The 13,233-nt window shown below is 59.5% G+C and overlaps 2 protein-coding genes across 4 annotated transcripts in view; both read left to right on the top strand.

Moving 5' to 3' along the window:
- ASCC1 (activating signal cointegrator 1 complex subunit 1) overlaps positions 1 to 3,806 on the top strand; it is a 39,461-nt gene extending 35,655 nt beyond the window's left edge. For all 3 annotated transcript variants that reach the window (XM_074154673.1, XM_074154675.1, XM_074154674.1), the window contains one exon: positions 3,182 to 3,806. In XM_074154673.1, coding sequence (XP_074010774.1) covers positions 3,182 to 3,298 — 117 coding nt within the window. In that variant the 3' untranslated portion in view covers positions 3,299 to 3,806. The remainder of the gene's footprint in view (positions 1 to 3,181) is intronic.
- A 3,593-nt stretch (positions 3,807 to 7,399) lies between these two features.
- SPOCK2 (SPARC (osteonectin), cwcv and kazal like domains proteoglycan 2) lies at positions 7,400 to 13,086 on the top strand. Its single transcript, XM_074154635.1, has 11 exons — positions 7,400 to 7,618; positions 9,825 to 9,833; positions 10,102 to 10,147; positions 10,453 to 10,567; positions 10,672 to 10,774; positions 10,891 to 10,999; positions 11,087 to 11,206; positions 11,334 to 11,552; positions 12,450 to 12,512; positions 12,671 to 12,808; positions 12,941 to 13,086. The coding sequence occupies exons 1-11, from the start codon at positions 7,400 to 7,402 to the stop codon at positions 13,084 to 13,086; spliced, it is 1,287 nt and encodes a 428-aa protein (XP_074010736.1).
- Positions 13,087 to 13,233: the final 147 nt, after the last annotated feature.

The raw sequence follows: 13,233 nt of genomic DNA, 5'->3' as shown, positions 1-13,233 counted from the left end.
GGGGCCTCCGTCCCTGCTGCCCAAAGCAGATCTTGGCCGTCTGGTGGCTCGGTTGTGATCCCAACACCTGGCATCCAGTGGCTGTTGTCGTGGGAAGCCTCAAGGGAGCAAAGAAGCATCTGTGAGAAGCCAGCTTGAAACAAGAGCAGAAAAAAAAAGTCCATGGTTGTCCTCTAAATCTTGTAGCATGTTTACTCTCAGAAAGTACAGCTACATTACCAAAAATCAATAGTTCTAGCAGCATTCTCCCTGGGAAACACACAGGCGCTCGGACACACGAGAGGTGGTACGTCTTAAAAAAAGCCAAGGGAATACAAAGTGCTTTGGTACAAGGGCTTTGCTTCACTTTTAGCAGTCTACAAATGAGGGCCCTTGACCTGGGCTGTCTCTTCTGGGACTTCTTGATTGTCTTTCTGGTCTGACGTGCCTGAGGCTGCGCAAGGCAGGAGGGGCTGGGAGAGGGTTTGTCTCATTCACTGATTTTGCCCCTTTTTGCTTTGAAGTACACGTATTTTGTAAGAAAACCAGGTTGTAGCGTGCAGAGATAATATAAACAAGTATTTGAACGATGACTCCTTTGGCTGTTTCGGGTAAAGGTTTGACTCCAGGGCTGCTGATGGGACCAGCACATCCCAACATTTTGTTTGTTTTCATCGTGTTTGCAAAGACTTCATTCTACAGAAATTCATCTCGTCCCCCTTCTCTTGTAAAAAAGTCCTTTTCAAATCTGCTCACCAGCGCATCTTTGGCTCCCTCCGTTAGGAATGGAGAGAAATTATTTCCATTTTTCTTGGAGAGTGCTCTGTGAAGGACAGGAGTGTCAGTATGGACGCCTGTTTTGACAGAGATGGGTGTTAAGGTTGGAGTGAGTGGGCACGCTGGTGGCAAGCACTGCAGCACGCCCCGGAGAGCTGAAATCCTCCTTCCTGCTCAGATCAGCCAAAACAAAAAGAGAAAGGAGACCAACCCCTTTTTACTAACATCTCTTATTAATGAAACGTTTTATCCTAAGTCCTCTAACATGAACTATGCAGGCTTTTGGGACGTAATAATCTTTAATTGTATAAAACTTTAATTGTCTAAAATGGAGTTTGTATGGCTATAGTCATTTCTCTTCTCTCTTTTCCCTCCTCTCCCCTGTTTGAGGACACTCCCTTAGGATAACTTCTTTTCAGCAGGGTGCCTGCTTTAGGAAGCGGCCGTGTCCCTTGAAGCCGAGATCTTATGGAGGGGCCTCTTGCTGGGACGGGGACCTGTGTGACCCCGTGGCAGGGCATCTGGCTCCTGCCAAGTACACGCTGGAAGAACTGGCAGCAAGTTGCGGCTTAATATGAGTCTGAGTGATTAGCAGCGAATTACTTCGGGCCCTGTGCAAAGTAAAATCCTTGTGCCAGGATTTGAGGCACAAGCGTCACCCCAAAGGAGGGATGAGGTGCAGGTGAGCTGGAGGCTGCCTACCCCCTCTCCTGGGCAAGGCAGGCTGTGACTAAATGGTCTGGCGCAGAGAAACACGGTTCTTTGCGACATTTGTGCTACCCCAGATGCTTTTTTGCAGAAGCAGCTTGGGGTTGACTGCCCCGTGCTGCCACGCAGGCGGGTCCAGGAAGGAGGTGGTCCTGCTGGCAGCAAGCTCTCTACAGCACATCTGCCTGCAGCTGCAGCCGTTGCAAACCGAAGCAGGGGCTTAGCAATGGCTGAGAGCTGGCTCGCCACGCATAAATACCCCTTCTCTTCAGAGATTCCATTCCGACTGTTGTGTGTCGATGGGGAATTGCTAGTCTCAGCCAAATCCTGAGCCGAGAGTTGTCTGGGTGAGCTGGCAGGCTGGATCAGCGGCTGGAGTCATCACAGTTCCTGGAATCTGATCTGTGGCCCTGGTACCTGGGTGGTGCTCCCTGGCCAAAGCCCTGCTTGCTCTACCCTGAAGATGGCAGGGAATCACTTTCCCTAAGGCACCTTTCCTTTGTGGAGGAGTGACAGTGAAACCAGGAATTGTCCTGATTTTGGGATGTTTGCAAAGTAGAATACCCTTAGGAGAACCAATAAAAGAGCAGTCATGCCCAAATCAGTGCCAGGCAGAGCCCAGTGCCTTTTTGGAGGAGGTGAAATGCAGCTTTTCAGATGCTAAGTAGGTATTTGGGGTTTCAGTCTTTCGTTGTATGGAGGAATTTATGAACCATTGGCTCTAGGAGGACCTGTTGTAATTAATGCATCAGCTTTCCCGTTCCTGCTTTCTGTATAATGGCAGGAAGGGGTGTGCGACTGTCTTGAGCCAACGCCTTCGGGGACAGATAGAAAATGGAACAGGAGACATGGAATGGACATTTCAGAGATTTCAGAGATCTCCATGTTGGGGAGATGTCATTGCTCAGGTCCTCAGGGACTCACTCGCAGGGCTCCCTTTAAGCAGAGTTTTGAAATTAGCATCTCCACTGAAGAGCTTTTCCTACAGCACAGCCGATGTGTCCAGGTAGAGCAATTTCCTGCGTCTTAATGGAACGGGAGGAGCACTTTACGCTCGAACACGATGCCTTTCCAGCAATATTACTGAACTTCCCCGTAAGAAATTCTGATGTCATTTTTTTGGTCTGCTTCATAGATTGGATTAATCAGCAGAGACACACCCTCTGGGTCCCGGAGTTGGCTTGCTTTCATTAATTTGCACTCCAGTCTTTGCCAAACAAAGAAGGATTTGTTGAACAAAGCAGGATCAGTGCTGGGGATGAAGAGCCTTGCGCCTCTAGCCTGCTAGTTTGAATTAGGACTGAGCTGTAACTGTAAATCGTACGTCCTGTGGCATGGATTGGTAAAAACGTCCTGGCCTCAATCCTCGTTCCTGCAGAGCCTGCGACCTCAAGAGTCACCCTGAGGTGGTGGCCCTCGGGGAGGTGAATAGCCTCCTCAAGCTCCCCAAACGAGACACAGTCAGAAAGCAAGGGTAGGAAAGGTTTGAGCAACTGCTGCTCTAGGTAAAAAGAGGTGTTTATTTCATACCGTTTGCTTTAAAGGCTAAGTGTACTCTCTAGGAGGAAACATAATTTAAAGAATAGTTTCATTAAAGGCAAAACAAGTCTGTGAGTAGAGGCTTTTCGCAGGGCCGGCTCTTGCAAGAGGTCCATGGACCAGCTGCAGGCTGCATTTCTCTAAGTACCCCTCAAATGGTTTTTCTCCTCTCTTCCAGCTCTTCGAGAACTTCTACTTTGGAGAGGTGCAGCTGGACTCGGTGCATCTTTCCCAGAGGTTCTCCTCGGATGCCTCTGGCTACTACGCGACGTCTGGGCAGCTGACCTTCTCCTGAAGCAGCTACACGGCTGCTGTAGCAGGTCCGCTCATGGGTGAAATGTGGTTTTATAGGACACAAATTTTGGACAGGAACCCGGGAACTCCAGGTGGGATTGCCTCATGACTCCTTGAAAGCACATTGTAGCCGGGAACCACGGCATTTCCCACAGCTTTTCCTACACACATTGCCTGCCCTCCCTTTGGGGGAAACCAGAGTCTTTCCACCTCCTTTTTCTGTTGGTAACCAAAATGTTGCAAAGTTGCCTGTTTGATGTCTGTTGCTTCTTTGTTTTCCAAGAAAACAACTAGAAAAACTGGTGCAGGTGACTTCTGGGGCATCAACGATGTTTAAGCGCAGCTTTATTTCAGAAGAAGGAAGTTTGTTCTTAAAATAAGTCTTTAAAATCCAAGAGAGCTCCCGGGAGCATGATTTAACAATATTGAGGTCAGGCATTGCTTGGATCTCCAGCAGCGTGCCTGTGTGATGTAGATCTCCAAATAAATTAATTCCCTTCAAAAGTGTTTACCTCCTGTTGCATTGATAGTTTCTGTAATTAAACTTCCAGTGCACAACTATGTTTAATAAGAAAGCATTTGCGGGAAGAGCTCTTTCCGGTGACCGTTGCGGAGCGTGTCAAAAAACATATGCCTTTGTAGGTGGTTTCTCCATGAAAAGAAAAGCAAAACTCTTTGATACCATTGTGAATCCTTCAGAGATCTGAAGATGAATGTTTTTTTCTTGTAAATCTTCCTGTTTGGTAAGAATAGTGACATAGGCTTTCAACTCGCCTGAGGATGAACGCTTTGAAAAATGGAAGATGCTGGTCTTTAGTTGTTTTGCAGCAAACTGGTGCTGGTGGCAGCTGCTGCTGCCCATTCCTAGCTGGTGCCATGAATGTGGAATCATGCTGTCCTGGGGGCAGAGGGTGCGTTTGCTTGGGACAGGGCTGCTCCAGCAGCACCTGCTTGTACTAATGATTGTTTTGAAGAGGTTTTTATCCTGTTTCCTCCCTCCCAAAGCGAGGTGGCTGTGTGGCCGTGCTCTGCCTGCACGCACAAACAGCGGTGGGAGGCGATCAGGATTCGGGGTGGCTTTCCATTTTTCCCGAAATGTGTTGCCGGTTATATTTCCAAGACCAAATTGCCTATCTCTGCTTGCAAGCCCGCCTGCCAGAAAATCCAATCATCCGTGCTTTTGCTGGTTGCCCTTTACCCCCGAGTCTGTGCTTGTACCCAATTACAACCCTTGGGCTTTTTGTCTCTGCTTTTCCTTGCAGCCAAATGCCTTTGTGCTCTCCAAGCGGAGGAGGAAAGGCCGCCTTCAAAACCCTTCGCTCGGCGGGGAGAGCACTGGCAGCGTGATGCAGGGAGGTGCTGAGAGCACTTAACACCGGTTGCTGTCACCTTTTTCCGCCAGCCTGAAGAGGTACTTGGCAAATCGTATCAGCCGCCCAAAGAACAGCCCTGGGAACTCCTCTCGTGGCCGTGCTACCTGCCGCAGGAAGAGGAGATGCACCTCGAAAAGCTTGTGCCTGCTGGGTTTTTAACAGCTCTCGCCAAGAAACTGGGCGCTGTGGGATGTGGGGTGCTGTTTGCGCTTGATTTTTCCTTAGTCGGGCATTGGTGGCATTTCTGTCATACCTGCTTTCCTCCATTGTCACCTAATACTGGTGATTCTGCATTGTTGTTCTTCATTCAGGTGTTCTTGTGGTCTTTCCTCCTCCCTAATGCACAGGAGGAGCTTTGACTTTGCAAACTGCATCTTGGCGTGGAGGCAAACACGGCTTTTCTACAAAGAAAGGGTGATCTGAGGATACTCCTCCACTTCCCGCTCACCTAGACATGTTTTAATGACAATTGTTTCTGTGACTCTTTGGAAGCTGGTTGTATTTCGGTGGTAAATGGCTTATCCCGCTGCTCTAGCCTGGCATGGCTAAATTCGTTTCACACCTCCATCCCCGGGCAGAATTAAGGGTTCTGGTCTGTTCCTCTCGTCTGCGGAGTCGTGGGTTAGGGCTGTGATCCAGCAAACCATTGCACGTGTGCTTAAATTTGAGCCTGGCTTGATCCCTTTGTATAAGGTGAGCCTGGTGGAGCGGCAGCTCTGCTTTGCCCGTGGCACTTTTGAAGCGGAAATGCTTATTACACAAACGAGCGGGGCAGAGTTGGGTGTTACATCCCCTTACACAAAGGAGCTACTCGCCTAAATAAAACACACCTGAGTGATTTTCGGAGAGTCGGGGCCAGAAGAACGCGTACCGCCGTGGATTTACTAAGGGTTTTCCCTTTTCTATCGTTATTCATAAATAGAATTAGAACAGTTTCATATTGAGCACCATTAAAAAAAAAAATGGGTCCTGCACCAATGAATTGAAATCCCCCGAGACCAGGCGGTGTTAGGGGTCTGCAGGACACGACCTAGTACTTGAGAACTTGCCTGGGACTTGTTAAAACTGAAACCTGCAGCGCTGTGTTTTCTCTCCATCCCAAGCATCCTCGCAGAGAGAAGAAGAGCTGTGCGTGCGCTGGGAGCTTCCCGGCTTCTCCTTCGCAGCTGCAGCTGGGGTGAGTTGTCACCGTCCTTCCTTGCCAAGCCCAAGCCATGGAGATGTCACTTCAAGGGACGTGGGATGGGGACAGAGCAAGGATGCAGGATGGGGACAGGGCAGGGACAGGGAATATGGCGTGGGGACATAGTAGAGACTGGGAATGCAAGATGGGGGAAGGCAGATGGGGATGTGGCAGGGATGGAGACATGGTAGGGACCAGGGATGTATGACGAGGGTGTGGCAGGGACAGGGGATGCGGGATGAAGGATGGGGGATGTGGGATGGGGATGTGGTATGGACGAGGAATGCAGGATGGGGACAGGGCAGGGGGTGCAGGATGAGGACTAGGTGTGGACTAGGGATGTGGGATGGGGATAGAGCAGGGATGGGAGACATGGGATGGGGACATAGAAGGGACTGGGAATGCAGAACGAGGGAAACAGGGTGGGAATGTGGCAGAGATGGGGGATGTAGCATGGGGACATGGTATGGACCCGGGATGCGGGATGGGGATAGAGCAGGGATGGGAGACATGGGATGGGGACATAGAAGGGACTGGGAATGCAGAACGAGGGAAACAGGGTGGGAATGTGGCAGAGATGGGGGATGTAGCATGGGGACATGGTATGGACCCGGGATGCGGGATGGGGATAGAGCAGGGATGGGAGACATGGGATGGGGACATAGAAGGGACTGGGAATGCAGAACGAGGGAAACAGGGTGGGAATGTGGCAGAGATGGGGGATGTAGCATGGGGACATGGTATGGACCAGGGATGAGGGATGGGGACTGGGTATGGACCAGGGGTGTGGGCTGGGGGATGGGTATGGACCAGTAATGTGGAAGAGGGATGGGAACATGGTATGGACCAGGGATGCGGGATGAGGGATGGGGACATGGCGTGGACCAGGGATGCAGGATGAGGGATAGGGACTGGGTATGGACCAGGAATGTGGGATGAGGGATGGGTATGGACCAGGGATGCGGGATGAGGGATGGGGACTGGGTATGGACCAGAGATGCAGGATGAGAGATGGGGACATGGCATGGACCAGGGATACGGGATGAGGGATGGGGACATGGTATGGACCAGGAATGCAGGATGAGGGATGGGGACATGGCATGGACCCGGGATGAGGGATGGGGACTGGGTATGGACCAGGAATGCAGGATGAGGGATGGGCATGGACCAGGGATGCAGGATGAGGGATGGGGACTGGGTATGGACCAGAGATGCAAGATGAGGGATGGGGACATGGCATGGACCAGGGATGCAGGATGAGGGATGGGGACATGGTATGGACCAGGGATGCGGGATGAGGGATGCAGGATGGGGACAGGAGAGACCCTGGGGATGCGGCCGGGCCGTGCCCCACCGTGCCGTGCCGTGCCGGCGACTCCCCCGCCCCGGTGCCGGCGCGCAGGTGCGGCGGGTGCGGCGGATGCTCCGCCCCGGCCCTCCCGCCGATGCCGCCCGGTGCCGCCCCGCGGCCGCACTCGCCGCCGGCGCCTCCCCGTGCGCACCGCACCGCTCCGCGCCGCTCCGCTCCCCCCGGCGCTGCGGCAGCATGCGGGGCTGCGGCGGGCGCCGCGCCTTGCTGGCCCTGCTGGCCCTCCTCCTGCCCCCCGCCGCCGCCGCCGGCCCCGGGCCCGCCGCCGGCCCCTCCACCGGCCCCGGCACCGCCGCGGCGGGGGAGAGCCCCGGTAATTTCATGGAGGACGAGCAATGGCTCTCCTCTATCTCCCAGTACGGCGGCAGGATCAAGCACTGGAACCGCTTCCGAGACGTGAGTCCGCGCCGGCAGCGGGGCGGCGGGTTTGGCGGGGAGGACACGGGACGCGCCACCGGGCACCGGGAGCCCCCACCCCACCTTACCCTCCCCGCCGCTGCGGCTGCCGCAGCACCGCCCTCCCCCGGCACCGGCACCGGGCCCCGGCTCCGTCGCAGGCGGCCGGGGATGCTCGGAGCTGCCCGCATCCCGCCGCGGCGGTGGGCGGCTGCCGTGCCGGTACCCGGGGGATGCTCCCTGGCTTCGGCAGCGCCACCGCGCCCGTCGCCACCCTGCCCATCGCTACAGCCACGGCGTGGCTGATGCCAAGGCCACCGCGGCCAGGGCTTGATGCCAGAAGCCAACCTCGCCAGGGACCTGGGGGTGCTGTCCCCTCTCCCCCTGCATCGCGCCGGGGCCCGGGCGTCAGGGCCCTGCCCATCGCCTCGGTGACAGGTCGGGGCACCAACGCCTTCCCGGGGTCCCGCTCCCAGGGTGTCGCGGGGGGCCACCCCTGTCTCGGGGTGGGGGGGGTGATGGTCCTGGGGACAAGGAGGGAACACGAGGTGGGGAGGGCAAGGATGCAGACGCCACTGGAGCGATGGCAGGTGACCTGGCACGTTCGGCTCGGCATCCTGTCACCCCCTGATTTTCTGCAGCCCTTAACGACGCCCTCAGGGGCGTTCGGTTCCAATCCTTAATTTTATGGGGCAGTTGGAGATTTTTCCTGGGCTCATTTTACACCCCTACCCCCACGCTGCCCCCCAGCTCATGTCCCTCCCCAGACTGGCGGTACGGTGCTGCATCCCCATCCAGAGGAGTTCCAGCAGCAGCTGAGCGGGGAGGGGGCACCTGCCACAGCCCCCCCCCCCACACCCTGTCCCCCCCCCCTCCCGAGCCAGCCCCTCAGTCTTTGTTCGGATGCGCACTCGGGTTCACCTTGGCAGCAAGGATGGCGCTGCCGGGAGATGTTCCCCGCTGTGGGCAGGGCGGGGGGGGGTCACTGCTTCCCCCAAATAAACCACTTGGGGGGGGGGGGGGCAGAGCACGGGTGAGGGTGCAAAGGATGAGGTAAATGCCTCCCCGGAGACACACCACCCCCCCCACCCCCCCCCCCCGCCAGCAACATACCCAGGGAGCCAACACCAGCGCTGGGCACCTGGGACCTTGGCCGGCTGTAAGTGCTCCAGGGGGAGCACGTGTGGGCATCCCCGGGGCGGGGTGTGTGTGTGTGTGTGTGGTTGGGGCTGAAACCCCCCCCTCCAGCACCACACGGGGCGGGGGGGGGGGCGTCCTGCCCAGCTGTGGCAGGTTTGCCAGGCTGGGGAGGCTGTGGCCCTGCCGGCGGTTAGCGTGGATTAATAAGCAAATCCGGTGGATTTGTGGGTTTTTGGGCCCGGCAACGCCGGCGGGGAGGAGGCCAGTGGCCGTGCTGAAAGGCGCACCGCAGGGAGCTGCCAGGCGCCGCAGTGTTACTAATCACGGCACGGGAACGCGGGCGATATCGATTGCGGTGCAAAAAAACGCCGGAGCCAGAGACACCCCCTCAGGAGCTGCCTCCCGCCGCGCCTCTGCTTGGAGCTGCCATCCAGAACCCTGCCCGCCCTCCCCAGTGCAGGCAGGGATGCTCCTGCCTCCTTACCACGACACCCGCCCCGCAGCATCCCGCGGGATGAGTTGAGTCGAGGCCCCGCTGCTCCCCGACACCCCGGGGATGCTTTGGGGTCCCCGGGAGGAGCAGCTCTGCCTCCCCAGGCGGCGACATCCATCTTAGCCTGCTCCCTCCGGGCTTGGTGTTGAAAAACCAGGGTGGCAGCGCGAGGGCTGTCACCCCCTGTGAGGATCCTGGCAGGGCCTCGCTGGGTTCCTGGAGGCTTCCTCCCTATTTCCAACCCCCATCCCTCCCCGCTCCCTGCCTTTCCCAGCCGGCCAAGGGGTGACGGGACAAGGTTTTATCCTGCAGAAATGCTCTCCAGGGTTACAGGTCTAGAGCCGGAGGTGGGGGAGCATTTTTGGCGGTGGGCGCCGGTGGCATCTGGGGCAGGTGACGGGAGCTTTGGGCACATCGGAAGGTCGAGGTGTCCAAGTGGCCCGGGGTGCCCCCATCACTGTGAAGTGGGGGCTGGGAGCTTTGGGCTGCCCCGGAGGCTGACGGCGGGCGCTCTCGCTCTCTCTTTCTCTCTCTTTCTCGGTGCTGGCCGGGCCATGGCTGCCGTGCTGCCAGGAGGTGGAGGTGAGCGTCGAGGGGCTGCCAGTGATGGTGGCAGCCCGCTTTGGGGGGGGGGGGAAGGCTGCTCTGCACCCCTGCTTGCTCCCCTCACAGCGTGTGGGGGGGGGGGGATCCCAGGAGAGCGTGTGTGTGCGATACGTGTGTGTGCAGGGGCGGGGGGGGGGACGGGGACTCGCTGGGCCAGTGTCCCTCGGCCGGGCGGTGGCATGCCTGGCCCGGTGTCACCTCTCCCCCCACCTGCGCTCATCCAGGCTCTCCCGGCCTTTTGCAGGATGACTACATCAAGAGCTGGGAGGACAACCAGCCCGGGGAGGAAGGTACCCCTGGGATGGGTTTGGGATGGGGCACGGGGTGGGGGGGGCTCGATGCCAGCCGGTGTGGTGGTGGTGGTGGTGGTGGACGGACGGATGACACTTTCTGCCCACATCTCCCTGGGCTTTTCCCTTCCGGCCGGGAGCGGCAGCGGGGGCCGGTGCGTGCCGGGAAGTGGCAGCTGGTGCCGAGGCGGCCGCCCAGCTGCAGCCTGAATGGGGCTTTGTGCTGGGCCGGCTGGCGGCCAGCGCTGCCGGGGGTCCCCCGGGGGGTCCCCACCTGCCCCGGCCCCTCTCTGCCCCCCCCCCAGCCCTGGACACCACCAAGGACCCCTGCCAGAAGGTGAAGTGCAGCCGGCACAAGGTGTGTGTGGCACAGGGCTACCAGCGCGCCATGTGCATCAGCCGCAAGAAGCTGGAGCACAGGTAGGAAGGTGGTGGGGCCAGGGCCAAGCTGATGGAGGGAGGGGGGGAGGAGGGGGGGGGGGGGATGCTGAGCCGGGGGTCTCAGCACTGTCCCCAACACGCAGGATCAAGCCACTGGGCTCCAAGGGGCACGGGGGCTGCAAGCCCTGCCACGCCGCCCCGCTTGCCGCCGTCTGCGGCTCCGATGGCCACACTTACAGCTCGGCGGTAAGGACGGTGGCACCTCGCCACGGGGAGGGGGATGTTGTGCCCTTGTCCTTGTCCCCCCCGTGCCCTTGTCTCCCCCCCCCCCCCTTTGCCAACATCCCGCTGCTGCCCCACAGTGCAAGCTGGAGCAGCAGGCGTGCCTGGCCAGCAAGCAACTGACGGTGCGGTGCGAGGGGCAGTGCCCCTGCCCGACCCCACACAGCCCCACCAGCGACGGCAAGCAAGGTGAGCGGGAAGGGGGACACCTTGGGGGGGGGGGGGCGTCCCCAAGCCCTGCCCGGCTTGACGCTACCCCTCCGGTTCCCCCCACAGAGCCGTGCACGGGGCAGGACCTGGCTGACCTGGGTGACCGCCTGCGCGACTGGTTCCAGCTCCTGCGGGAGAACGCCAAGCAGAACGGCTCCGGTGGCCTCCCCGCCAACCCCACCACCGGTAGGTGTCCTGTCCGTCCGTCCCCCACCACCAACGCGCGGAGGGGACGCGGGGTACTCTCCCCCGGGGTTGGGGGGGGGTTGGGGGGGGGAAGCCAGGCAACCTCGGGCTGCATCCCGCTCCGCAGCGCTGGAGAGGAGCGTGGCAGCCAGCTGCAAGGAGGCGGTGGGGTGGATGTTTGCCCGGCTGGACACCAGCGGGGATCTCTTCCTGGAGGCGGCCGAGCTGGCTGCCATCAACCTGGACAAGTACGAGGTGTGCATCCGCGCCTTCTTCAACTCCTGCGACACCTCCAAGGACGGCCGCGTCTCTGCTCCCGAGTGGTGCTTCTGCTTCTGGAGGGAAAGTGCGTCGCGCTGGGGCTTGGGGGGGTTTGGAGGGTGGGGGGAAGGCTGCTGTGGAGACAGGGGTTGTACGCTGTGGGGCTGGGGGGGGGATGCACGCCATGGGATCATGCGTGCCGTGCGGGGAGGGGGGGATGCATGCCATGGGATCCTGGGGAATACATGCTGTGGGGTTGGGGGGTGTGTGCGGGGGGGGGTGTGCTTGCCATAGGAGGATGTACACTATGGGGGGTGTGTGTGGGGCAAACTGGGAGGGGGAATGCACGCCGTGGGATGCACACCATGGGGGGGGGGTGTGCATGCCACGGGATCTGGGGGATGCTCACTATGGGGGTCTGGGGGGGTGCACACCATTGCGGGGGGTGGATGCATGCCATGGGATCTGGGGGATGCTCACTATGGGGGGCTGGGGGGTGCACACCACTGGGTGGGCAGGGATGCATGCCATAGGATCTGGGGGATGTACACTATAGGGTCTGGGGGGGGGTGGTCTAGGGGGTGCACACCATTGTGAGGGGGATGCATGCCATGGGATCTGGGGGGGGTCCACACTATGGGGTCTAGGGGGGTGCACACCACGGGGTCTGGGGGGGATGCATGCCATGGGATCTGGGGGGGGGGGGGGTGTGCACACCACAGGGTCTAGGGGGTGCACACCATTGGGGGGGGATGCATGCCATGGGATCTGCCGTTGTGGGGGGATGCACACTGTGGGGCTGGGGAGGGGTGCCCCGCACACTTGTGTGGGTGGGGGCTGTGCACGCTGCGGGGTGGCGGGGGAGCACAGCACGGGCTGGGGGATGCAGGCTGCAGGGTCTGGGGGAGACGCCCACCCTGGGGGGGGGGGGCTGCACGCCCACCCTAAGAGGGGCATGTTGGGGTGGGGGGGGTTGCTGCAGAGCCACCCTGTCTCAGGGAGCTGGAGAAGATTCAGATCCAAGAAGCAGCCAAAAAAAAGCCGGGTGAGTTGGGGGCCCTGGGGCTCCTGTACCCCCCCAGCACAGGGTGGGGATGGAGGGTGTGATGGTGGTGTGTCTCTTGCACTGCACATATTTGGGGGGGGGGGGGGAGTACGGGGGTGTGTGTGTGTGTGTGTGTGTGTTTCATGGCTTCCCCGCAGGCACCTTCATCCCCAGCTGTGACGAGGATGGATACTACCGGCGGGCGCAGTGCGAGGCGGACGGCGGGGAGTGCTGGTGCGTGGACCAACACGGCACCGAGGTGACGGGCACCCGTGGCCACGGCACCCCCGACTGCGGTGAGTCGTGTCGTGTGTCCGTGTCCCCCCCCCCCCCCCCATCCTCCGTGTGTGTGTTGGGGGGGGGACAATGACAGCCCCAGGACCCAGCTGCAAACCTCTGCCCCTCACACCCCCCTCTCCCCCCGGCAGAGGAGGCAGTGGGGTTTTCGGGTGACTTCGGGAGCAGCGTGGGCTGGGAGGACGAGGAGGAGAAGGAGCCCGAGGAGGCGGGCGAGGAAGGCGAGGAAGAGGAGGGTGAAGCGGGCGAGGGCGACGATGGCGGCTACATCTGGTAGAAGAGCAGGAGAGCCCGGCGGGTGGCACGGCCAGGTGGCAGCCCCCCCCCCCCCCGCAACCACCCCCCAGCCACGGGTCCCCCTCCCCGCTGCCAGCGTGGCATGGGGGGGTGGGTGCATTACAACACCCCCGACCCCCCCCCCACC

This window comes from Numenius arquata, chromosome 10, assembly GCF_964106895.1.
Source record: "Numenius arquata chromosome 10, bNumArq3.hap1.1, whole genome shotgun sequence".
NCBI lineage: Eukaryota > Metazoa > Chordata > Aves > Charadriiformes > Scolopacidae > Numenius > Numenius arquata.
Note: the sequence above shows the minus strand (reverse complement) of the source record. Positions and strands in the feature narration are given on the sequence as shown.